This window comes from Pleurodeles waltl, chromosome 3_1, assembly GCF_031143425.1.
Source record: "Pleurodeles waltl isolate 20211129_DDA chromosome 3_1, aPleWal1.hap1.20221129, whole genome shotgun sequence".
In the NCBI taxonomy this organism is placed as follows: domain Eukaryota; kingdom Metazoa; phylum Chordata; class Amphibia; order Caudata; family Salamandridae; genus Pleurodeles; species Pleurodeles waltl.
Window position 1 is genome coordinate 632,918,570 of NC_090440.1, and position 27,053 is coordinate 632,945,622.

At 40.7% G+C, this 27,053-nt stretch overlaps 1 protein-coding gene across 1 annotated transcript in view; it reads left to right on the top strand.

Moving 5' to 3' along the window:
• The window catches only part of LOC138284404 (mucin-5B-like), a 528,306-nt gene that overhangs the window by 222,315 nt on the left and 278,938 nt on the right, over positions 1-27,053 (top strand). Inside the window, exons 12-15 of the mRNA XM_069223140.1 lie at positions 3,576-3,713; positions 12,345-12,509; positions 16,666-16,754; positions 22,016-22,142. Of these exons, the coding sequence (XP_069079241.1) occupies positions 3,576-3,713; positions 12,345-12,509; positions 16,666-16,754; positions 22,016-22,142 (519 nt within the window). The remainder of the gene's footprint in view (positions 1-3,575; positions 3,714-12,344; positions 12,510-16,665; positions 16,755-22,015; positions 22,143-27,053) is intronic.

A 27,053-nucleotide genomic window follows, 5' to 3' on the forward strand; every position in this document is an offset into this window, starting at 1 on the left:
AGTGAATAGTTAGTTGTAAATTTCACTTTGTCAGTTCACTGTGGCTTTTTCCGTGAGAATGCCTAGCCTGCGTACATCATACCTGGCGCAGGTATAATGTGATGCAGGGCTTTACAAACTGTTGTATTGGGACCAAATTGTCTGTTTGTAAAAATGGAGCAGTGTAGTGCACTGCTAGCACTGCCACTACATTAAAAAAATGATGCAGTGGTGACACAAGGGGGTGGTAAATGAGGCCCTATGTCTTTTAATGCTAACATGTTTGCAATTCAAGCATTTCATTGAAAAAATATTCTGGAACTGATAATAACTTTGGACATCTTTGCCTAATTCACACTATACATTTAAAAAAATACTCAAAGATGTATAATTTTGTACAGATTACTCACAAAGTGAGTAGGATGAAGTAATTGGGAAACAGGTAGCCCTAAAAGTTACATTTGCCATTCAAATGTCAATAGAAATGTATGTTTGAATGCATAGCAAATATTAATAGACAGATTACCACAAAATTCATAACAGACAATAACATTTTGTCCAATCATGTTGCCAAGACTGATTTGGTAAATTCAAATTATACCTTTTATTAAAGAACATATGGCTATTTTGCCTCTTTGTTTTAAGAACCAGTTGATAAACAACAACGTTGAAATAAAATTAAATGTAGTTAGGGTTTTTGAGATTAAAATAACCACAATATTTGAATACATCTTCAGCAAGCATGTCACTTCATTTTATCTTTCTATCTTTTCCTCTCTCATACATACTGCCATTTTAGAAGAAGAAAGTGGGAGATTTTAAAAAGCTAATCAGAAAAAAGCATTTTCCCCTTTGTCATCTATTGAAGAAAATGCAGCTGCAGGCGGAAGACAGCTAAAATAAAGATAGTTTTTGCTCCAAAAATCGGGAGTCTCCCACCTGAATTAAGTGCATTACTAGGCATGCTGTCTTGCAGTCCATATCTACTACTTACTGACTCATGGAGAAGTTGCTAATGCTGATCATAAAAGCAAAACTTTTGGAGCTTTGAAAAGCCTTCATATTCAACTGGCATTGACCCCAATACCGTTAATCATTCCAACATTACTGTTCTGTTGAGTTAACCATTAACCAACCTCACAATCCTGTCAAATTACTCCACAATTGCCAAGCTATGCTACCCAAGTAAAACCATTGAATGTGTGGTAACTACAGAACTTAAATACTATGTGGAACTCAGCCACCTCCTGCACAATCCCAATTTAGGGATTACAGTTTAGCCATATGTTAGACACCAAATCTGCCTTAGCCAATATTTGAGGAGAACTTTTATTATCCCTGAGTGATGACAGGTTGCAACATTAATGCTCCTTGACCACTCTGCAGCTTAAGATATGGTGGGTTTGCCATACCATTCACAAGCTCTGATCCTTCTCTGTGGATGCTGCAAACAAAAATGAATGAGGTCACTGTCAGTGTTCTCCTACATGGTGCATGCAGATGACACAGTTTTGAGTGTAAAGACTGGAAATTATTAAATACCTTTCAAGCATATGCCTTAACTAAGAGTGTAAAAGTAAATGTCTATCAGTAATAAGTAGTTTTAGTCAGACGTATGTGCTATACCTTTACTTACACATTGATTGAAAAATGTAATGTGAACTACTTAGGGGTAGACTTCTTTAGAACATTAACAAAGAAGAATTAGGTGGTAAAATCTGTCTCACTCTAATGCAGTCAAATGGTGCTGAAATTTGTTTACACATGTACATCGCATCTGTTAAGGCCCCTTTCATGGTTAATAGGTCCAAACATATAGCCAAAGTTACTTATAGACCCAGTTTTGGGAGGCTTTTCTTGTTTCAGGTAGCCAGGAATTTTTACAACGCTCTTGGGGGTACTACATGCAGCTTCTTTATTGCTTTGGCTGAAGAATTTGTTTTTCTTGTCTGACGTTTTGAAAATTAAGCTGGTTATCTGTTGAGCTGATAGTTGGACCAAAAGAGTTTTACATTTAAACTGTGCACTTAGTGAAGAGTTAATTATCAGAAAAAGGGAAGACAACTTCATGGGTCTGTTATGTAAGAAGTTTAGTGGATTTATTTATTTGGGTAAATGGGTAAAAGCTATTTCAATCCATAAAGAATCACTAGAGATCTTGAAGATAAAACAGAAATAAGGGATGTTTATTGCAAATTTTCAATTGCAATAATATTCCTTATGTCACTTCACTTACTATGGCTCAATTCTTTGAGGTTATTTCAAATGCTTCTGTAAATTTCCTAATTACAAGACAGCAATTGAATGAATTACCCTTGCAATTTACTTTAAATTAGGTCTAGAAATATTCATGTCATGTCCACGAATTCACATATTTAAAGCACATTTCCGTCTATTTTATGTTTAGTGTAAGAAAGTGTCAGGAGGTTTGATACTTTATTTTTATTAAGAAACATGATACAAACAATACAAGAGTACTGTGGTGTTTCTCTGTCCAGCTAAGTACCCTCTTGTATTAAACCTGAAATGTACCTGAAATGTGACCTTGAATCAGGAGAAGCCTTATCACCATCCCATAAATCCAGGGTGTTTGTTTAGGTTGCTTTTTTGTCAGGTTGCAGTTGTTGGCTTTATGGCTTTACAGGAATGGATTGTGATTTATAATGCAAGTTAGTATAATACATACCATAAACATGCATTATTTTAGAATGAATGTACACCTCCTACATATACAACACATTTATGAATACAACACAAACTACAAGGTCGTGATCAAGACCTTTGGTGGTTGAAACGCGTTGGTGGAGTTTGGGTTACTTGTTGGAAGAATACATTTTCAAACACAAGGTTCCCTGTGTGCGCCGTGTTTGACCTTGTGTCATTTGGTGGAGAAAGTATTCACAGGGCTGGCCCATCCCTGACACGAGCACTGACTTAATGGAGCGCGCTCTGATAGGGGCCATTTGGAGAAAAACGTATATACATATATTCACTTAAAAAACAAAAGTTATGGGAACTTTATAGTTAGGCTCACATTTTGAAATGTACAAAACTATAGAATTTCACCTGTCATAGTTATAGTTATCTCACGTAACTATAACTTGTGCCCTAAGGTAATTATAACTCGGGCTGTGGAGCAACACCAGACCCCTTCTGCCCCCTGTGGCAATAGGAACGGTTACCCCCCCTTGGCAGCTGACAATTAGTTGTTTTTTAACAGTTTGCCTGCTTCAGTATTCACAAAGTTACCACAATTTAGAAGAAATATGAGCAAAGCTATGAATCACATGACAAAGTATTTTGCACACACCTCAAGATGAGTAGGGCACTCAGTTTGCTAATAAAATTTGTAAATATTGAGTGGGGAAATATGCTGCATGATATTTGGCTTGAAATAAAGGAATGTGAAATACAACACCTATGCACTGTTTGTGATGAGCCAAAACCTTTCTAAAGAAACAGTTTCAAACTCCCTAATCATGAAGTCTTTTCTCATATTACTCAAAATGTCTTGCACCACTGTTTGTTGAGAGGAAGTATGATGTCACAAACGTGTTATCTTTTCTAAAATACTTCTTTTAATTTTGTTTATTAAGCGGAGATCATCATCTTTAAAACTTCCAGTGACTACATCACTGTTCAATCCACACTGCAAATACTAATGGACATACAGCTGAAACCAGTGATGCAACTTTTTATTTCGGTGGAATCCAGTTACCAAGAACAGTTAGCAGGTATGGTTACTTACTTTTTTCTATGCGTGCGCAATGATAAGATAAATTAAACTGGAGCACACAAATTTTATTTTTAATTGTGAGTAATAGTGCAAGGAATACTGCTTAGTAAGCTTTATTACTTCAATCTGAATCAAGGTTTTCCTCATCACAGTACTTACCTTTTGAGGTAAGCCCTCACTAAATATATCTATAGGTATATATAAATATAATTTCATAGATTACAGGTTTCTGCTTTTATTGTTCAAAATGCATTGGTACTGAACCCATGTTTCACAGGAAACATCAAATATCAGAAAGATTTCACAGTTCCCTGTGAAATGTGTTTCGTAATGATATCCACCAATCCATTTGGCAGAGGTTTAGCATTGCCAGGGCCACTAGAATTATTGGACAATTTATCTAAATTATTCTACAATTTTATTTACATGATACAATAAGACAAATTATGTATTGCATTCTCTACCAGTAATATTTTCATCCCACTGAGCAAGAAACATTTGTTTTGTGAAATCTTGAAATTATGCACTTTGTTGTATCAAATTACGTGGGAAATATAGTAAAACCATGATTACATGGCAAACACTGCAGTCACAGAATCTTTTAAATCCACTAGCTCTCACCATTGTCCACTGTCTTACGATCAATTTCTTCAATGAAAGTAAAACTAAATATTCTAGTTCCAATTAGTGCCTATTGGTTGTGTGCCTGCAAAGCAAACATCTTTTTTCAAGCTACCTACTCCATACTAAACTTGTAATATAAAAATCTATGTAACTGGTAACATTTTAGGCCTGATTATTTCCTTGGCGGATGGGCTACTCTGTCACACAAGTGACAGATATCCCGTCTGCCAAATTACAAGTTCTATTATATCCTATGGAACTTGTAAAATGGCTGGCGGGATATCCGTCACCTTAGTGATGGCGTAGCCCATCCGCTAAGGTCGTAATCAGGCCCTTAATATGGTCCTGTATTGAGATTTCAGGGTTCTGCTAACATTCACACTCCATTTGGCCTTCAGTGTCATGGTTTATGATAAAACCCGAACTCTTTTTTATCAATATTGGACCACATATGTACTTAAATATTCATATGTATTACACTGGTGGTGATAGTGCCAGTGTAGGTATTGTTAGAACATAATTTAAATAAAAAATGACTTTTTTGTTTTTTTAATGGCTTTGTCAGCACTTGAGCATTTTGCACAAGACTAGAAAAAAGTTCAGCCACTTTAGCTCCTTCATAAAAAGTTAACACTGACCTGTCAAGTATTCGTCAAGGAAAAAGAGTTTCCAAAAGTGTGAAGTCTTATTTTAATTCTGATTATGAATGTATTCTGAAGATAACAGAAAAATAGCTGAATGCAATTACACCAATTCAGCCACAAAGTGAACTCACAAAAATCATAGGGGCTCATTTACAAGCACCTAGCATGAAAGAGTGTACTTTCAGCAATGCTCCGGTGGCACTGTGCCCTTTTCCATATTTACAAGGTGGCGCTAAACCACTTTGCGTGGCTTAACATTGCTTTGTAAATATGGGCTCCCCGGTGCAGTCTTCTGTGGCTGAGGGGTGTGGAATGGGTATTGCTGTGGGAGGTTCCGCACAACACCCATTGCTATTGACACTGCTCCAGATTTACGAGAAATTGTAAACGTGAGTCAGCACCAAAAATGAATGCCACTGCAGGGGACATGTTAGTGTTGCAATACGAGGAGAAATACTTTTATTTCTCTAGGTTTTTGCTTTTTCTATGTGTGCGGCATTCTGTAGCACACATAGAATGAGCAAAATGTCATAAATAATTGTTTATGTGAAGGAAGGTGTCTCTTCCTGCACATAAACAATCATTAAATAATGATGATTTGCTACTTCTACGTGTGCTGCATTTTGCACAGTGAATATCTTTTTTTAAGTAAGTTAGGGTCTTTTTCCCATGCCTAATTATAACCTCACTTCAAGTCAATAATTTATTTCAGAATACAAATTCCTTAAAAACAACACAGCTCAGTTCAAATTACATAAATAAATACATGATGAATTACTCCTCTTACATAAACTTAAAAACATCGTAATAAAAACAGCATAAAAGGTTTTCAGATCATCCACTTTAGGTGCGTTGAATATCATACATTAGTCTGTTAGTAGACTTACACAAAGAGCCTAGCTATACCAAGGCTCATCACCACAAGTATTACAAATGGACCCACATTAGCACAGTATATCAGCTTGATAGAAGGCTGAAGCATTACTACCATCAGTATAGCAAATTATAAATTCTGGCCCCACTTTTTCCACACAACACCAACTGAAAACAAGTATCTACTTTGGGTAGACACTACCAAAGATTATATGTCTCCCAAAGAAACTCTTAGGTCTATTTGGTAGTGCCTTATGCCCAAATAGAGAGATCAAATCCATATTTTCCTTGATTTCCTATAAGTGGGACAACAAAACAAGGCGTGCCACATTTTCTTTGGCCTTTAAATTGCGCATGGTACAATAATACTCCCCAGGTTCACCAGTATTATTTTTCCAGTCCATTCTATATGTTTGAGTATCAAGGATGCAATAACATAATTTTAGATAGACCATGGGGTAAGCTGTGAGCATACTGCATCCAGAACCAATTCAAATTGTGGGCTTATTTTAATATCCATGAATTGTGCAGATAATCTCCCCAATATATATATATTTTTTAAAGATGTAATCTCAGTAGATTTGCTGCAGTTGCTTCTTAGATTACATAGGCAAAAACTCAGGGCTAGTCCAGATGGAACTTAAACCTAGCTTGGTTAGCCATACCTCCACAAACCAAAATCAGGGGAAATCAGGATTGGTATCAGTCCTCAGACATTCACTCAATCCCTCCCTGAAGGGTGCAAGCTCTGGGACAGTCCAAATCCTCATCCAGTAGAGAAGAGGTCTTAGGGCTGTTAAGTGCTCAATTCTTCCAAGGGCTTTATCCTGAAATACTGGTATAAACTGTGTTTTTTGTGAGAATTAAAACAGGACTTATAAATGTATTCTCTCCTACTGTCAAATTATCAAGTTGTCTGTTCCCTAAAGCTCAGATCCATACAGGGCTGCTGCCTGTGCTTTGTACCTGTGCACCTCAAAAGCTGTGAAATGGGTCTGGTTGTTGCAGCCTGCAGTTTTTTAAGTATGACCACTGCACTGTTGAAGCACATCTCTGTGCTCTTGTATTTGTGGAGTTCAGGATAGCCTGCTATCGCGCATTATGCCTAGATAACACCACTTTAACCGCATTTTTTTATTAAATATCTGTTTTTATTTAATCTTCATATTTGTGTACGCATTTTGGAGAAGGCTACTACTATGGTGGACAACCTAAATCTGTGTGCGCTGATAATAGTAAACACGGCCAAGCCTCAACTTCTAACTGTGCCTAATTCTTTACTGGCAACCAACCCTACTCCTTCTGCACAGCATCATTAGTTTCAAGAACAGGTGGTTTCATTCAGATCTTCACCTGTGGTTCTTCATGTTTTGTATTTGTTTTTCTTACATTTTTGTACGTTTTTCCTTTTTTCTTATTTTTTTAACATGTTTTCCTTTTTGGTTTTAAACGTTCTACTTTTTTAACTGTTTGATTCTTTTGGAAGTTTTTTATTTGCTTCTTATGTGTTTTGTTCAAATGTTTATGGCAGTCTCTCAAGTGTGTGTCCTTTGCTTTGGTGAAAACTCTCCTGTTGGTTTCCCTTGCAGAGACCACCTGGTGTTATTTCTTGCAATAACTGGTGAAATACAACATATTACAGTTTTTCTCTTCCTGTTGGTATTTCAGGACATCAGCAGGTGCTCTTTGTACTACTTGTTCTTCTACTAAATGTTGTTTCTCAAACTTGCCACTGGCATCTCGTTGAGGTGGATCAATCTTAAGTGCTTCTTCATTCCAAAAGAACCCATAGAGTAGCAGTAGCAGCATTGCCACAGTGAAGCTCTTGAGTGCACAATGTGCACTTAATTTTCTGGGTGTTGATTTTCTTTTGCCCTTTTCTTGAGCCTAGTGGATGGTGGTACTGTAGGTATTGTAGGTACAAACATGATATCTTCGTTCTGTGATGGTGTTGTTTACCCAAACTCAGAGCTTGTACTGTTTGATGGCTGAATTTCCCCAGCTTCTCTAGATGCCATGATGGGTCTGGATTGTACTTTTTTCAGGTGACTTTGTGAAAGAGTAATGAGCAGTTGTATTCCGGAAGTTTGCTCCTCTTTATTTATATAGGCTTATTTTAACTACTATACACTTCACTTTCTGCCCATTTCCTTTTCTTTGACCTCCCTTCAGGTACCCTGGTAGCATTAGAATCATTAACAGAGTGCTGTGTCAAACTGGAAAAGAGTTGTATTTGTTATTAAGGGATTCTATTATTTAAACCATGAGCTGAAAAGTTTCCTCATAGGCACAAACAAGCAAGCTTTGTTGCAGTTTTTGTGAAATGTCTGTGTTTTTAGGTGCCACAGCACCACAGAACCTGAAAATGGTACCATGGCATCTGTGAGTCATGGTTACATTTTTTGTGTGATTGGTTGCTATCATGGTCTTTATTTATTGTCTTATTACTCTCATTACAGATCTGGTAGTTTTCATTTTTGGTGAGAGTAACTGTATTCAGAAATAATTATGTGATCAGGAGGAGACCAAAGTGTAGCTTGCAATTTATACAATTTAAAAACGATGAATTCAGGACTTCCAGAATGCACAAACAGCAGAGTTTTTTAGTGTGCAACAGAGGGCCCTTCACTTTTCCTACTCAATGATTTGACTGTGATTCATGGACTGGGCAAATTGTTGTCTGTTGGTGTACAGAGTGCCACAATTTGCATATCATGCTGCCATTTGATTAAAAACAAACAATCCCAAAAAATACTCAAGGTGTAAAGTTGGTTTTTGTCATTTTTTTTTTGTTAATCCCCCCTAAAAGACTACAATATTGCAGAAACACTTTTTAAAAGTTAAATAACAACACTTTTTTGTGTGTTTCTTAACTATAATGCCAGTGCAGGACTTTAATGGGTGGTATAGGCTGCTAGGCAAGTTATAAAGTTATGTTAGAGCATTCAACCCTCATGGAGTAGAATATTCTAATCGCCGTGTAGCCCTCTTTTCTCCAACATACATAGATGGAAAAGTCCTTGTTAGAAATGGGTTTTCTGGTTGACTAGGGTATGTACCTAAGCCAGGCAGGACCGACCGACTCTAGTCAGGGTGAGGGAGTTACAGACCCAAAATAACCCCTGCTCACCCTCTTCGTAGCTTGGCACAAGCAGTCAGGCCTATACCAAAGACAATGTGTAAAGCGATTGCACAATACACACAACACACATGACATACTATCCCAACACAAGGTTATATAAAAATAAACTGTATTGTACCCAACATCATTAGACCAAACACAACATGTCAGTAATACCCTGCTAGCCAAGCAGTTGTCAGAACATTACACAGTACTATTACTCTGCGAAAGCCAGCAGTAGTCACAAAAAAGATATAGGTTACTGGTTATTCTGCAACATAAGCAGTAGTCAGGAAAACATTACTAAAAGAATGCACATGTTATCATACACCTACATCATTATGAATGCATCAGGTCATGATGATTACATTACCAACAATGCACCAGCCCTAGTAATCATACCGTCCTAAATGCCCATACTGGAAACACATGTCAAGTAAACACTCCCATCTGGCATAGGTCAGCATAACCACAATAGCATAAATGTCAAGGCCTGACCCTAAATGCACACATCAGAAGTTACATCTCCCTAGTGCATATGTAATGCAACGAAAAGTGTCCCCAACAACCACCCTCTACCCGAAGGCTGCAGGGCGCCTGCACTTCTTTAGGGAGCCGAGTCCAATGCTGTTGCACATTTACTACTGGGCTGACCAGTGGAAACCAAAGTTTTCGCCCTTCAGCTCAGTGGAAAACGTGTAATGGCCCGGTGGGTAGACCGCATGCTCTGTGGCAGTCTCCTCACCACGGATCTGGAGGTCAGGTTTCCCAACTACCAGGCTCATAATCAGGCCCTTAGTCTTACACTGCAGCAGGTTGGACACAAGGTCTGCCTCCAGCCTGCCCCTACACCCAACTGCTCATGCTCATCACACCCAGTGGATGGCTAACATAAGCCGTCTGTAATAAGAGACTGGCTGAAGGGCCTGCCCAGGGGCCAAGTCCTGTGCCCTATCCCACATGGACGTGTATACAGTATATATATATATATATATATATATTTGCATTTCTCATTGGTATTGTGTGAATACAGTAGTACCTTGGGCTGCCCTTGAACAGGGAAAGTACAACAGTATCCACAACATGATTGTTTTAAATGAATTTGTACCATTGAGTGGTACATCTGAAGCTGCCCCACAAGTGCTATGGTGTCAGGTAATCCCACCCTACTCCCTTATACTATTTTTTGCCCATTTATAGCACATAGCTACCAAGACCCGCAATGGATGCTGCAACATTTTTCTGTGGGGTGTGGGTAGCTAATCAGATCAATTTGTAGCATGGCACCTGGGGTGGTCCAGTGGTACCTAATGGGCAAACGGAATTGAAAACTCATTTGGCCAATCAGAGTTTCCTGTCCGGGAGAGTATGGGCAAGAAATCTAATTCCCAGGACACGCTATCCCAGGAAGCGAACACAGCTGTGTTCTCTACTAGCAGGATCAGAAATAAATGCTGCAGCCACATGGGCAGGAGCAGTGGTGGCTTCCACTGGCACCAAGTATGGGTGCTGGCTGAGGAACTGGTAGAGGCTGAGGGGGCATTTGAGTTCCTATCACAACCCTCAATATATGAAAAAAATGTGGGCGCTCCAAATTGCACAGGGGCACCCACAGGAAATATAATAATGGCTGGCTCATATCAGTACCTACAATCAGTGCTTGCTGGGGAGCCAGCTGGGGCTATAGACTGGAATCTGCATTGACAATGTTTGGCAGGAGAAGAGTGAGAGACACTCCCTTCAGCAGATTTGGGTCCACCAATCCAGTTCTTTACCTATTTTCACCTAAGTCCATATTGATCGATTCCTACTAAAACAGAAGGTGACATGTCAAGTGTTACAGATGCAGGTGAGCTCGTGGAAATACAGTTGTTGTGGCCGACATGAAATCTTTCACCAGTCTAGTCTTTGTTGAGTTTAGTCCTTTGGTAACAATGCCAGCAGATGATGTTGTAGAGTGATCGTTCCATCTAAAAGATGATTCACTCTCTCCAGATCTGATCTGAACGTGGCTTCGATGAAGAATCAATACTGTGATAAGACCAGTTTCGATTTCTCCCTATTTAGAAGAAAGCCAAAGGAGTCTGTGTTATTTTGTGTCTTACAGACCAAGGAAGCAGAAGTTAATAAATCCAGCTAAGAAAATGTGTTCATTCATTGTACTTTTTATAAATGCCACTAAAGAGAATCCGCCTGGTTCACAAAGGTAAACATACACTTTGTGCACGTTTACAATTGTTTTGAAACTCACATACCTGCATTTTAATAGTAAGTTCATGAGTGAGGAGACTCCGCAGTAAGAAAGAACTGTGCACATAAAAATATAGACATGTATCTTTTTAATGCGGACATCTCCACCCTGACTGCAGAGCCTTTGCACTTGTAAACTTACTATTATGCAGTGTTTTGATTTCCAAAACAAATGTAGACGAAAGTGTAAGTTTACATGGGGGAATCAGGCCTGATATCTTTATGAAGGGCCTTGGACCTGATGACAAACCACATGACATGGCAGAGAACTGATGATGATGATCCTCTCAAGTTTCAAAACAAACAAACCTTTTTACCTCACCGGGAACGGCCCATTTAACTATAAGTCTTGCAAGTCTAGACTTGTCATCCCAATGATTAATTGATTAAAAGAATGAACTACGGTCTGCAGGTATACACTCCTGAATTATGTTGTTGATACAAATTGTTTAGTCATTTCAATTCCAGAACTAGTCTCACATTTCTTGAACGTTTTGAAGTTCCAAGCTCCTTTAACCCTTAACGTGTACTACTTCCCCTATGTCAACAATGAAACTCCTTTTACTGAGGGTTTCCTGCAACCCCCACTGATCCTGAATCTGGTCTTTCTGCTGTGTATCAAGAACTTCTGAAGTCTTTTCTTCTAGAGTTCTCCCTTGAAGCTTGGCAGTCATGATTTTGAGCACTGAGACATAAAGGAGGTTGCAGGCTGTTGGGATTTTTTTAGTATAGGTGGCCTCCTACCTCTGGCCCATGCAATGAATGGGGTGTTTTGTGAAAATGCCTTACATTAACTGTGGCTGTTGATTCTGTCACTGGGAAGAAAGGGGATCTTGAAGAAGTTGTTTGTTTCCTTTGCTGACTTTTGATAGTTCATCTAGGTGAAGACCAAATAATTTGGGGCCCTCAGGAAGAGAAGTGTGAAATGTTTAACTGAGTCACTTCATAGATTTCTGAGAAGTGTAGTACCACAGTAGAGTAGGTGCTGGGAGGAGTAGAAGGAATTTGGGCCAGAGGTTGTCATATTATTTATCTTTCTAGTGGTAATTTCTGCAGTGCCGATCGCTCCATCATTCTTTGGCAAGTTAAAAACAATGTGTTCCATTTATTTTGGAAGGTCTTTGTGGAAATTTCAATAATCAACAAGCAGATGACTTGCTTACGGCCACGGGAGTAGTGGAGGACTCAGCCGCTGCCTTTGCCAACTCCTGGAAGACTCAGGCTAGCTGTCCAGATTCAACAGACGTCTTTATTGACCCTTGCAGTACAAGCTCTGGTAAAGGTAAGCAATGTCAGGTGTACAAATACAAAAAAATGTGATAAAGTGATTTACCCAAACTGCTTTTTGCGTAATGCAAGTCTCAACATTCAAGTTGCAAATGGCAAAATCTTTGAATCCTTTTTGTCTATCCAATTCCGTGTCTCTCCCTATATTTATCAGAGAAGAATAGATCATTCTCAGCAGGTTATTAAGGTAGCACACATTTAATTGAGATGCAAACAAACAACCTCCTGTTGTTCAGACTAGGAATGTGTCAAATCACTTCTAAAAATATTGTGAAAAAATCATCTGTAATAGAAGAAAAGTGGCTAACCCTGCTTGTAGCTGAAAACCTTACCAAAAGAAAGGTTATGTATAAAAATTATAATCAACAATAATCATGCCTTAATCAAAACTCCTTGGCTATTATGTTGCCACTGTGCAAACTATATTTAGATGTTAAGCAAGTGTCATTGTTTATTTTGTCCAATAAGAAGGTACACAGATCCATCCTTCACAACATTGTATAAAAAACGAAGTAATCGTGTAAATGGTAGGGGTGAAAATCTGTGTATGGATGGGATTGTCCCCTGCTTGGCTAACAAGTGTGTTCCCCTGCTCTGAGTGATTGACTGTAGGTGAATCTGGTAGTCTGACTATTCTAGGCCTGTCCCTGAAAATATGATTTCTAGGACTTGTCGTTTGACCTGGATGGGTGTACCAAGCATACCCTTTAAGAAGACAGTGCTGTCCATGTTTTTGGTGCATTGTATAAAGTGGGGATGGCAGCATACTATCTTTTATTATTATAATGTAACTAGACCTTTTTACTTGGTGTCAATACAAGTCGGGCTACTGACCTCTCTCATGTAAAGTTCGAAAGTTATGTGAATACCCAGAAACATTGCACTGACATCCAGTGTGCTTTTCAAGTGATGTGTGTGTACACTGAACGTGTAATAACTATATATTAGCAGGATTCTGTGCATGTAAGCCTGAATACTGGAGCATGTAGGATCATTTTTGGAATTTATCATGGCGCAAGATGGAGAATGATGACAGCTTCCCTAGAGAGTGGACATGTATTGCCTGCATTCCCGTCACTGGATTGTGGAGATTGAGACATTGACACTGAAGTATGGAGGAAGGAGACATGGCTGCCTTTAAAAAGTCCATGAAGACTTTGTTAGCAAGAAGCTGTTGATCACTTTTCTCTGAACACTACCCTATGGTGGATGGTTGGGGTGCCCTAAAACTGCTTCAGGAAGGCTGATGGCAGCCAGGTGCAGAGATCTCACAATTCATTGTGATCACATTTTTCTGCCTGGAGTCAGTTTTATTGCTACATGCTGTGAGGAGCATCGCTTAACACAAAAACTGTGTCTTTAGAGCAGCTTGAGAAGGACACCTGAAAGAGAGCCACCCCGAACTAGTTCTAAGGTTTGAGACAGTGGTCTGCATCCCATGTTCTAAATATGTGTGTAAAAGTAGGATCCAAGCTACCCTACTTTTTTCAAGTGCAGGTTCTTCTTTACCAAGGAAAGGAATGCTCTGCAGAGTACTCGAAGAACAGCTGTGTACCCATTGCTTGTGTCTGCTGACAGCCTGCCTCCCAGTGGTGATGAAACATTGCCTGAGGTCTCAAGTTTCTACCGGATGAGCTCACATTCTATCTGGTGCCTAGAAGCTGGTATGCTTGGTGAGAGAGGGAAGGCTTTGATAGATAAGGGATTGCCCAGGAAGAGAAGCATAGCATATTCTTGCCCCAAATAAAGCAGAATTTATGAGAATGGAAAATCAGGAGTGACCTGTGAAATGAGTGAGTCTTCTGGTCTCTTAGTGCAGTTCCTGCTTAGAAATGGCCCAAAGACATCCCAACAATTGTGGCCATGTCCACTAACAGCAGCTGTGGACAACAAGCTGGTGCTGCTACTGCATACAGAAGGAAAGAAGATATGAAGCCACTTTGCGAAATTTAGTCAACTTGGGAGGCTGCAATTATACGTTGTCGCTAAGTGGAACCTGGTTTGCTTGGGATGCTGCAAGTGCTGAAAAATCTGTGCCATGACATTCAAACTTGACCTTAGTACAGAAAAGCTGCCATAAGGACAGCTGTATCTGTTGTATCACAGATTTGTGACACAGTCACACCAGTAGCATAATGCTTCACCTTTGAACGAAGTGAAGGACTAAGATGTGCTCAGAGGAATCATGTATGAAGACTTGAGACTTTCTGTCCAAACTAAACTTAGGATAAAAATTATTTAGCTGAGTTACACATCTAAGCCCAGGAAGATAACAGCAACATAACCTGCATCTGCAGCGTATTCATGCCTCTGACACAGAATACTACAGGCTTTAACAACAAGGGTCACCCATGTAGAGATAATACCGGAAAAGAGGAAAAGTGTGGTGCTTAATAAGATTGCAACCAGGTATGCAGCCCTTGGTTTTCTTACCTAATTGAATTGTGCAAGATTTAGCTCTGCTGTATGCTAATGGTGCTTTTACAAAAAGAGACGCACTGGGATGGACTCTATGTTATTGTGTCTGTTAAGACCTATCACTGTTCTGGGAATGAAAGAAAGCAGATCCTGTCAGCCTTATTTGGGATTGCAGGATAAAAATCTAAGGTGCCATTGGGGGGACCATGGCAAATAGAAGCTCCAAAACCACAGATTGCAGGCTTGGTTGTTTGTCTCTGGTGTCCTGGGTTCCATCCTACTATAATTATACAAACTGTGCCATATACAACCCCTTCAGCATCTTGTCCTCAACTGTGACTCATTTTGCTAGTATTTCAGGGCCTGAGATATGGATTAAGGTTTGTCATTCTATTTACTTCTGTTACTAGATAGTGTGGCAGAAACTCAGTGAAAACAAGTTTTAGGAATGTAGTCATTGTGAAGGCACACTTTTCAAATGTGTAGTGCTATACTTTTTGAAAATTTAAGGGCCTGATTATGAGTTTGGTGGTCCATGGACCTCCAAACTCATAGTGGCACTCCAACTGCCGCAATCCTGGTCATCCAACTGCCAGAATATGATCCTGGTTGTCGGATCATCAGGAGACCGCCGCCTCTGCCGGGATCAGGGATGCCCACAGGTTGGTGGTGGTCAAAGTCATGGTCAGTTATGGTGGTGCTTAGTTTGGCACTGACGTGTTGATCACAACTTCCCTTTCTACCAGCCTTTTCATGGTGGCCTCCCTGCCATTAAAAGGTTGGCAGAAAGGCAATTCTGGATGCACAGGGAGCCCCCTGAACTACCCACAACCATGTCATACACAGTGCAGGCCCCCCTTGCCAGCACCCTCGGAATATGTACTGTCTGCCATGGAAGAAAATTAGCATTCCAAGGGTGCTGTGTGAGACAGCATTGGCCTTGGCTCCTTAAGGGAGCTGAGGCAAATGCCGCCACCCTATTTCCACTGCAGATCGGCGGACACACCGTTATTATGGCAGTATTTGGCAGTCAGCCTGGTGGAAACATCGTAATACAGCAATGGTGAGGTCGCTGGCTTGACAGCCACCTCACCACTGCCATATTGGAGTTGTGGCATTTCAACCGCCCAACTAGTAATCAGGCCCTAAATATCCTACCCGAGGAGCCTGCAAGCACACTTTGGTAGTGATTTATAATTATATAGAAATATTTTTTCCTGTATGGCAAAGGTTTTTTTCCTATCCATGAGTCACTGCAGTACTTTCAAACTGAAGCCTGGCCAGAAAACAGTGGTGCTTCTAGCAGCTGTATATTTTTGTCATATATGTGGGTGACATGAATATACACTACAGCCCACATATGACATTTACCTTTCACGCCACTGGTGCATAATCTTCACCATCTACAAAGGCCTTACATGAAATTTAAATACCCATTAAATGTTTTTAACAGTGCCATTTTAGAGTCAGCGTTCACACAATGTGTAACTGAATAGCAGTGCCTTAGGATATAGAATCCAAATACCAGCAACAATAGTGTCCAGAAAAAGCCAAATTATCTGGGGTGAAAAGGCATATTCCTTACACTGGTTCAATTATTGTATCACATAAGCCACATCAAACGAATGTGTTGGGATGATCTGTTTGTCTATTATTGGAAACATTCTGTAGAGCCAACTAGCACCCATACATTTCTCAGTGAATCTGACACTAAATTTTTTTTTCTCTTTCAGAGCAGTATGCTAAACACTGGTGCTCTCTGCTGAATGAGGATGTATTTGCACCCTGTAGTCTGATTGTGGATGCCACGCTATATTACAAGGTAGGTGTGCACCAGTACAACCACCACTGGGAAAGAAGAGAGTCATGCAGGTTAAAGAGATCACCTTAATAATATGCTTTTCAGTAACAAAAGTCACTTCCACTGGTCTTTAGAAGCAGCCAGAAAGAATAACTGCCCTAGCTTTAAGTCATTTTGGGCAAATACTTTTGTCACCTGCACCCCTTCCATGCAATGGCCTCACACAGAGTCTAAGAAAAAGTTATTGCTGTACACAGGTACAGCTCATAAATGCAACACACAAGGAGCATAGAGGAGATGAAGGCTCCACTTGAGATATGGTGACCACCTGGTGTAAAGGCAATTTCAGGACAGGACAGTGAGAATTCAGGACAAAGGTTCAAAATTCAGGACAAATATTCAGGACAAAAGATCAATTTTATGGACACATTCAAGGAGCGGACATACCCACCTACTTTATCAATGCATTTATTTACTAATTCTTATATGGCATTATTTATTCACTGTGCATGCTCTGTATGAGATTGCCTCAAGATATGCCACATTCAAATAGCGCATTATGTCCTTGTTCAATAATAAAATGATTCCCCTGATCACAGTGTCAAGGTCATCACCCCTAACCAAATCTAACCAACCTTTCTTGTAGCCAAATATAGATGTTTCTAAACGTTTTAAAACTCATGGTGAACAGTTTCGGAAACATTATGGTATGTGACGTTTTCACCTTTTCATAGTTTAGACAAGTTTATCAAAAACATATAGCTCATTTCACCCTTTACTAGACGGTACATCTAAAAAATAAAGGAAGTAGAGCAGATGGTGTGAGCAACAGTTTCACACCTAATGCCTTGATGTAAGGTAGCCATAACTTGTCTGTAATAACACAGCACAAAGAAGACATGGCTGCTGCATTAGTTTGTGCATCAAGGACTCTATATTTATCTCAGAACTGGGATCTCGGACCCACCAGAAAAAGAGAATTAAAGAGCAGGATGAAGTTGAGAGCAAATGGGAGATCCGTAGCAACTGATTCAAAGGATCATTGTTTAGAACTAGACAATTTAGGAAGAGAAGAACAAGGAGGGACAATTCCTAAAATCAGACATGAGTATCAGAAAATATTGCTTACCTTGCGAGTAGTCTCAGAAGAAAGGCCAGAAAGAGAAATGGCACTGTCAAGTGGCTGAATATGGAGAACGCACCCACACTGGCAAGCTCTGACAGTGCAATAGTCCATTGATAGTGCTTGTGGAGGGCGGGCAGAGGCCAGGCCCATTCGAAAGTATGCCCACTCTGTCCATGTCTTACAATTGCTCTACAGTACAGCCAAGGGTGAATCATATTCTGGCTCATTCCTTAGTGCATAGAGCATGCAGAACCTTCAAACTATTTGTGATGCAAATTACATAACAAGCAAAATATAGAAAATTGATAAATATTTTAAAATGTAGAATATTTTTTCTTTAACATATGCAAGTGTTTCAATTTAGTATATACGATCACAACATTGTATTGTTATTTATTTGCAGGTAAAGTTTTGATACATGAACTTTAAAATATGTATTAACCCTCCCTCCTGACAAATCCATGAGTGAAGAAAGTGAACCAAATGTCTAGTGTCCCTTACATCATGGTCAATATTATTTTTATGGTTGGTGGTAGCTTACAGGCTATTAAATCATATACGAATAAGGTTTTTGTGCAGCATCCATTTTGAACTGAATTACTTGAAAGTGCTCCTAAATGTCACTATCAAGTAAATTAGACACATGAAGTCACTTAATTTTACTTAGATCACATAATTTAGTCATACGCGGAAGCCGGGATTTGAACCCAACTTTCCTGGTCATTTGTAGTGCCACTGACTAGATACATTTCTTTTTTTCAATCTGCTTTAACACTAGATGACAGTGTATTTGTACAATTCTAACAGGTGAATAGTGCAGTGTTATATAAATATAGATCGCAGTTTAATTTAACACATTGGGGGTTATTCTAACTTTGGAGGAGGTGTTAATCCGTCCCAAAAGTGACGGAAAAGTGACGGATTTACCACCAGCCGTATTACGAGTCCATTATATCCTATGGAACTCGTAATACGGCTGGTGGTATATCCGTCACTTTACCGTCACTTTTGGGACGGATTAACACTCCTCCAAAGTTAGAATAACCCCCATTATCTTTAAAAAAAGGTACATAGTAAAGGTATGTGACTGAAGAACACTATGTGCTGACATCACTGGCATTCTCAGACTTTACATAGCTATTTAACACAGCGGTCAAACTGCATTAAAAATGTTTGGATACTGCGATCCTGAGTGCAATTGTGATGAGGTCAGTGAGCGTGGATGTTGAATCAAAGGTGTGGAAAAAAAATAACAAAATATTCTGTAACTACTTTGAAGGTCTTTTACCATCAGATAATCGTATATAGAATAATGCACACCAGAAATGAAAAATAAATACTAGTTAAATTGATCAGTAGGAAATTAACTATTTCATTTTATGAAATCTCTGTTGGTTAACATGATCACTGCAGAATTATGTGTATGCACCTAGAGGCACATAGAATTCAATACTGTTGATGCAGTCGGGAATATTGATGTGTATTTTCAGTGCTAGGGGGTCCCTGCCTGTCACAGAAAACATTTTGAATGTGTATGGCATTATTTTAAACTTGCAATGCACACACTCTAAAAGGTAGGCTGTTACACAATGTGAAAAAAAAAGACAATTTTTTTTTTCAAAAATTTAAATTTTAGTAATAGACAGATTGTACCGACTGCACATAAAAAGTATGCACTCCGCAGCTCGGAACACATCTACAAAAAAAATACATCTGGTTCATCAGAAAGCTTACTGTGACTCCTATACAGAATCCAAGCAGCCTTTTCAATTGCAGATTAACCAATTGCTCACATTTACATTTCATTTAGGCTCCAGGCACCATCCCAGGAAGGTCTGTTTCTTATTTAAATGGGTGCTTCACCTTCACAGCACAATTTGGATCACAGCACAGGAGACTCCCTCCCTTCCACACTGCAGCTGAGCCACATAAACTAAGAGAATTAACAGTTCTTTCACCACAAAGTCTAAAATTATGGACAAATGCTATCTGTGGAAACTTCCTAAGGGACGTTAATTTACAGGGAGTCCGTTTAAATAACGGACGGGCAGGTATCCTAACCTGAGATGATCATGCAAGCAGAATGCCCCCATGAGTTTTCTGCCCAGCGGACAGATGAGCAGAATGTCCTGGATAAAACAGTTTTGTACCTCTTTTCCATAGCATTCAAACAACTGTGTGACTCGCTTTCCAGGCACACAAGTAGAGAACACAATTTTGTCCTTGTACTTCCTCTCATACTTCCCCTCATTTTATAGAAAGGAGAGCTATTCTTTTTGGTTTTTACTTGTCACGAAGGATTACCTGAGAAACCCTGTATGAATGATAAAATAAAGAGCATTTGCACTAAGGGTCAAATTTAGTGGGTGAAAGGCATCAGAAATGAACAAACATTGGTAAATGCATTAGTTTTTGCCCATGTGATAAATAACAGATATTTTTGGTAAGTTTTAAGTTGGTGAGAAGTTGTGCAATACGAGAGGGGGTGCAGGCCAAACCTAATCACAAACACAGCGCAAGCACTGTGCAGGCGAAACCTAAAACGTAGGCCCCTTCAATGCCAGGAACAATTGGAATTGTGCATTTAATTCTTTATTTTATCTACAAACAAAACATTATTTAATTTTTATTTCTTGTTTTGTTTTTGAGAGGGCCCAGAAGCTCCCTAACAGTGCTGTGGAGCTGGGTGAGTTACAGCATTTTGCTTAAGCATATTCCCGGCCGCTCTGACACGCCCCTCAATTCCTGTACACACATGTTCCTTGTAGCATGGATATGAGAAGAAGCTGCTACATTTCCATCTCACCTGCACTTGATAGCAGAGTGCCCCCGCTGGTGAATGACTGCTAGCAAAGCTGATTCCTGTGCCCTGAGCTTAAAAAGCATCCTCCTGCTGCATTCCCAGACACACTCTATCCAAACGGTAACTGTAATCACTACACTTAGGCTACAGCGGTGAGAGTAAATGCATGCAAGAACCAGCAAAACAGCAGCACGCTCTTAGTGAAACAATGAAAAGGCAGCAGCTTTGATTCAGCCAGTTTAGTAGCACAGCAACCTTTTCAGTCACTCACAATGACCCGCTGCAAAGGCTTGACAGGAGTGTGAAACGCATGTCACACCTTAACAGTTCAACAAATAGTCAACAACATAAGAAATAGCAGCTACTTGGCACATAAAAAACAACTGCCTTACTTCCACTACACGTGGAGATGTTTTCTCTTTGCTTAAGTCCAAATGCAGCAATGCCCAAATGACTTGAGAACAAGTACAAAAACAAGTTTGTGCACCCTGTTTCTTATCATCTCTGTTAGACCTGACAGCCTTAGGGTGGTCACCCCTAACTTTTTGCCTGCCTCCCTCCACTTTTTGGACACTGTTTTGCTGGCTTTTAGACTCTGCGCACTTCATCACTGCTAACCAGTGCTGAAGTGCATATGCTCTCTCCCTTTAAACATGGTAACTTTGGATCATACCTGATTGGACTATTTAATTTACTTATCAGTCCCTAGTAATGTGCACTATATGTGCCTAGGGCGATTGCAGATACCATGTGCAGTGGTAGGCCGATTCACAGCAGTAAAGGAAGTGAGAAAATGACAACAAGTGAATGTGCCATTTTAGGGAATAACTAGCAGTAATGGCAGTGCTTCCCCTGCAAATAGGCTATAACATATAATAATGCTAGTGTAGCTAAATGTTGAAGAGGTATTAAAAGTGAAACATGATTGGAGCAGACACAGTTACACCAATTGTACATAATGGCAATAGTTGCTCTGCACCACACACCATGGCCTATAACGTTGAAGGTGTAAGCATTGGGGTCCACAAATTGCTGAAACACTCAAACTTGTTTAGTCATGTGTGGCACATTGTAATTCCTTGTGTCTTCTGCCAGATGGAATGTAGAGCATTTTTGTAACAATGTTGGCGCCCTGGGTGTGTGCTTTGCAGTATCTGCAATGCACAATATAATCGTGGGACAGTGGAAGTACCACATTCCAAATTCAGATATAATTAGCACAACCATTAACACTTGAGTTCTTTACTGCCTTTGCTAGCTAGGCTTTATGCATTTATCTTGTGGGTTTGATAGGCACTCCTACAGAACTGTTTCACTCCCTTAGTACATTGGATTATTATTTATGTCTTCTAGAACTGTATGTATGACACCTGCAACTCAGAAAACAGTGAAGATGCTCTCATCGCCATCCTATCTGCATACACCAAGCGGTGCACTGATCAAGGAGTGGTCCTGTCGAACTGGAGGAGTCTGTTTACAGGTATGTTGCCTGGTGCTGAAGAAGCATCCATAAATAACAGAAAAGTATGCCCCTGTGTTGATGTCAACAACCAAGAGCAATCAGCTCCTACGAAAATGCACCTATAACTTTTTTTTCTCATTCTGCCCTTGCCCCTCTAAAGGTGTTAGACCTGGCATCCTTAAGGTGATTTTACCCCAGACATTTTTGCCTTTCACCTCCTGCTTTAGGACTCCGCGCACTTTGTCACTGCTAACCAGTGCTAAAGTGCATGTGCTTCCCCCCTAAACATGGTAACGTTGGGGTATACACAATTGGCGTATTTATTTACCTTTATGTCCCTTGTAAAGTGGTATATCATGTACCCATGGCCTGTAAATTAAATGCTAATAGTGGACCTGCAGCACTAATTGTGCCGCCCACTTAAGTAGCCATGTAAACGTGTCTCAGACCTGCCATTGCAAAATCTGTGTGTGCAGTTCCACTACCACTTTGACTAGGGCTTTAAAACCTCTTGCCAAGCTTTAAACTGCCCTTTTATTTCATATAAGACACCCCTAAGGCAGGCCTTACGTAACCATAAGGGCAGAGTGCTATGTAATTAAAAGGCAGGACATGTACCTTTATGTGATACATGTCCTAGTAGTGACAAATGGCTATTTCGTTTTTCACTACAGTGAGGCCTGCTCCTCTCATACACTAGCACTGGGAATTCCTTAATATACCTTTAAACTGTTAATCCTGATCACAAAGGAGTAGTTACATCATATCTCATATCTTTGAAATGGTGGTGATAAATCCTCTTTAGCGGTAAAGTTGGATTTAACATTACCATTTTAGAAATGCCACGTTTAGAAAGTGGGCATTTGTCTGCTCTTGACTTTGCACTGTGTACCTGCAGCCTGTTTCCAATACAAGTCTGGCCTGGGTGACAGCTACAGTTTGTGCATTCCCCCTAGTCAGGCACTAAACAGGAGAGGAGGAGCCGGATGTAACAGGGGATACAATTGTTTTCCTCTGCTTACTAGTAGCCTTCCAGGGCAGGAGGGGGGAGAGGCGGTTTACCATTACATTTGAACTGGTTGTGTTCTGCCCTCACACAAAATGCAGATTTACCCCCTATTGGTAGTCTAGAGCCAAGGCTGGGCTGAAAGGGATCCTTGTGCACTTCAGAGATCTTTGAAGTCACTTCCTACATGATCCACTTTTTGGTTTGAGTACTAGGGCTCTGACCCTTCCTAAGTAGTACACTACTGGACCAAGAAAGAACTCTACTGGAGTGAAGCTCCTGTGCTGACAGATTGCAACTCTGCTGTGACTGACTGCTCTGAAGAACTGCTTCCCTGATTTGCTGAGCATCCCCGTTGCCACCTGCTAACCTCTGCTAAAAAAACAAGGACTAAACCCAGAGTGGCTCCAAGGGCTTGGTGGCTTGCCCCCTGTTCTCCCCGAGGTCTCAAAGACCTCGCTATCTGCTTGTTGTTTATGTTGCTACTACAAGCAGCCAATTCCCCAAAACAAGTGCTCTGCTTTTGGAAAGTGTGCCAGATAACCAAGCTATTGAAGTTTGAGCGCTTCATTCAGCTCAGTGATCCGTGTATTCATTTAACCACACCTCCACTTCACAACTCTTCCTGCACCATTACAGATGCCAGTGCTCTGAAGAATCAACATCCCTGGAAGAGGCATACCACCTTCCTGCTCTTCACATGACCATCGCACTAAGGGAACTTCCTCAGCATGGTCCCCATAACAACAAGAATGCCAGGACGACACCAGAGCTGCTTGACAGCCGTCTGCCCGAAATGCCCTAGTCTAATGCCCTGCACCCAAGTGCACTTACAGATGGCATCTATTTTCCAATGTCTTGAGTGTTGTGGGGCCCACAGGGTGATTGCTGTTGGCCCTCGCCCCCTTACATGCTGAGCTACTTATCTAACTAACTCGGACTAATGACAAGCTTTGCACGCTAAACAACAGCAACATGTCTAAACTACTGTGGAAATAATGATTACCGGGACAAACTCATTAATGATTTTCAAAGCACTGCTTCCATATTTATTAATTTAAAATTCACATCTCATGATCTACAGATTGGATTTTTGTCATTTTTGTCTTACATAATTCAGATACATATCTTGTATTTTTCTAAACTGCTGTGGAACCTCTTACGGTGTTTCTATTGTGTTACTTTGTGAGTGTGTTGCGCAAATACTTTACACATTGCTTCTTAAGATGAGCCTGCCTGCTTTAGGCCAAGCTACCAGAAGGTGAGCACAGGTTAATTTATTTTGTGTATCTAACTTACCATCGACCACCTTGCTTGTACACAGTACATATTCTAACAACCAGAAACCCAATTTCTGACAAAAATGATCTAGATACTCATCACATGGCTTGCTTTTAATCCAGCAAATTCCCATCACTCACTATTCACCTTTGCAGAAGTCCTCCCCACAAAATCTAGGTGATTTCTGAAGTTAACTGTTTTATGTGGTTACAGTTGAGGAACTCCTCCTACTTTCTTCTGATTTCCAAGGAGGGAAAACATAAGGAGCCACCAGGGCTGACAGCATCCTGGGAGATGTCTCCTCGGGGATCCAAAAATGGAAATGAGGCACCCGCGCACAAGCCAAGACCAAGAGAGACAAGTTCACAGCCCTGGCTGATAGTCAAAAGGGGACGGCTAGAATAGAGCCTGAGGGTGACCAGACACATGAAGGAGGAGACACTACAGTAATTCAGCAAGTGATACAATACTCCTGGTCAGCCCTTAAATGCAAATAACAAGTGGTGTGGGTGGATGTGGCCCTTTTGCAGCAGGGCCTCTGTAAAACCCAAAATAGAGAGCCGTATCTCTGAGCTAGAAGACACAATCCATGGCCCTAAAACAGTGCCTGATCTTGAACTCTAAGATCCTTGTGGACCCGGGAGAGGACACAAAAAATAAAGCCCACAGAAGCAACCTCCATTTTCTTGGGTTCCCCGAAGGCATGGAGGGATTGACACCCAAACTTTTTCTGAATCCATGGATATACCCTGCCCAACTATCTCCATGTTTCATCACTGAACAGATGCATGGGTCACAAAAGCATCCAACGGCCCCACCCCACCTATGATTGCCAAAGTGCTGAACTAATGGGACAGAGATACCATCCTGGTGGGGTGAGGGCAAAGGGTAACTCTCATTGCAATCTGGATGCATGATGATGTTACTGGATTAGACCCAAAGCCTCCAACTGAAGCAGAAATCATATGACTATGTAAAACAAAAGCTTCGGGACATGGGTCTATAATATATGCTCCAATCTCTAGCGAACCTGACAGTGACCAATGCAGGTAGATCATGCTTCTTTAAGGCAGGCTTTGAGGAGGCATGGGACTGGCTGACGGAACAGCAACCACCTTAGATGACTCACCCACCACTGTGACCTAACAATCCTGGGTCTGAGGGACAGGACAAAAAGGTCTGACCAAGGGGTCTCAGAGGCCAAAGTGGTCCTGGAGGGTGCTTCAGAGATGCCAAGAAGGTCCAACTTCATCAGACTTGGAGAAAGAGGATGAGGTAACCCAGGATCACATGGAACCCAGAGTTCCAGGAGAGACCTCACTCCCTGGGGACAAAGAACGCTGACTTTACAAAGAGGGTATGATAGGATTGACTTTGGAAACTATAGCACACCAGTACCAATGTACCCTTTATAAAGCCCTTAGAGGCCAGAGTGAATGAGGGAACAGGGTCAGGGAGGGATACCTTTTTTCTAAACCTGTGTCGTGTCATTTTGTAGTGTTTTCACTGAGTTACTGTGTTTGTTGGTACAAATACTTTACACCTAGACTCTGAAGTTAAGCCTGCCTGTTTATGCCAAGCTACCAAAGGGGTGAGCGGGGGTTAACTGACGGTGATTCTTCTTTAGCCTGACTAGAGTGAGGGTCCTTGCTTGGACAGGGGGTAACCTGAATGCCAAACAAAGAGCCCATTTCTAACAACTAATATAAATCTCTCCTGGCTCCCTTCAGATGTGACTGCGAGTACAAGGCCTGTCACTGGCCTCTTCCCATACGTCGCCTGAGCTTCTGCTACTTAGGGATTCATATGGCATGGGAACACAAGCTGGTCTGTAACCTGAACCTTTGGGCAGTCATCTACACAATCCAGGGTGACCTTCATATATGGACAAAACTACTCCTTAATCTTATGGGCAGGGTGGGGGATTGTTTAAGATGATGGTGCTTTTACACATGTTGTTTAGCATCCAGAATTTCCCTTTTTCCACCAGAACATGAAAGTTTATATGGGCTAACAAGTCTCCTAGAGTAGTGTTTGGTAAATGCGTAATATTCACATATGACGGTGGACTGTCCATGGTCGATATATGTTGTTGCTAATGGGCCACACAAAACCTGGTGGTGAATGAATGTTACACTGTGGCTTGGAGGACCCCTCTTTCAGGGTGGAAGTCTTGATGATTAATCTGGACAACATTGTAGACATCCTATATGAGACACTTCTCCCCAGTCTCTCTCTGAAATCACCAGGACAGTGTTCCAGGCCAGGAGGGCAGCATTACACTGGATGAGATGGGACAGCTGAGTGACAGGTAAAACTCTTCACTGGGTGTGTATATGGGTGGACCAGGTGGCACATCTGGAGGGATTGAAGGGATGGGAGCAGATAGGCATAACAGCGGTGGGAGAAGTGTGGGAGGGCAATCACATGAAATCCTTCCAAACCCTCCAGACAGAATTCACTTTACGTAAATCCAGTTTTACAGCTATCTTCAGGTTAAACACACCATATTGAGTTACCAAGACATACAATGTAAGACGCTCAAATAAAACCCACTGGTGCTGCAACTGTTCATGGTCCTCTGGTTAAAGGTGGAATCTCTCAGATAATCAGAGCTCTTGTTACTCACTTCCCGGCAAGCT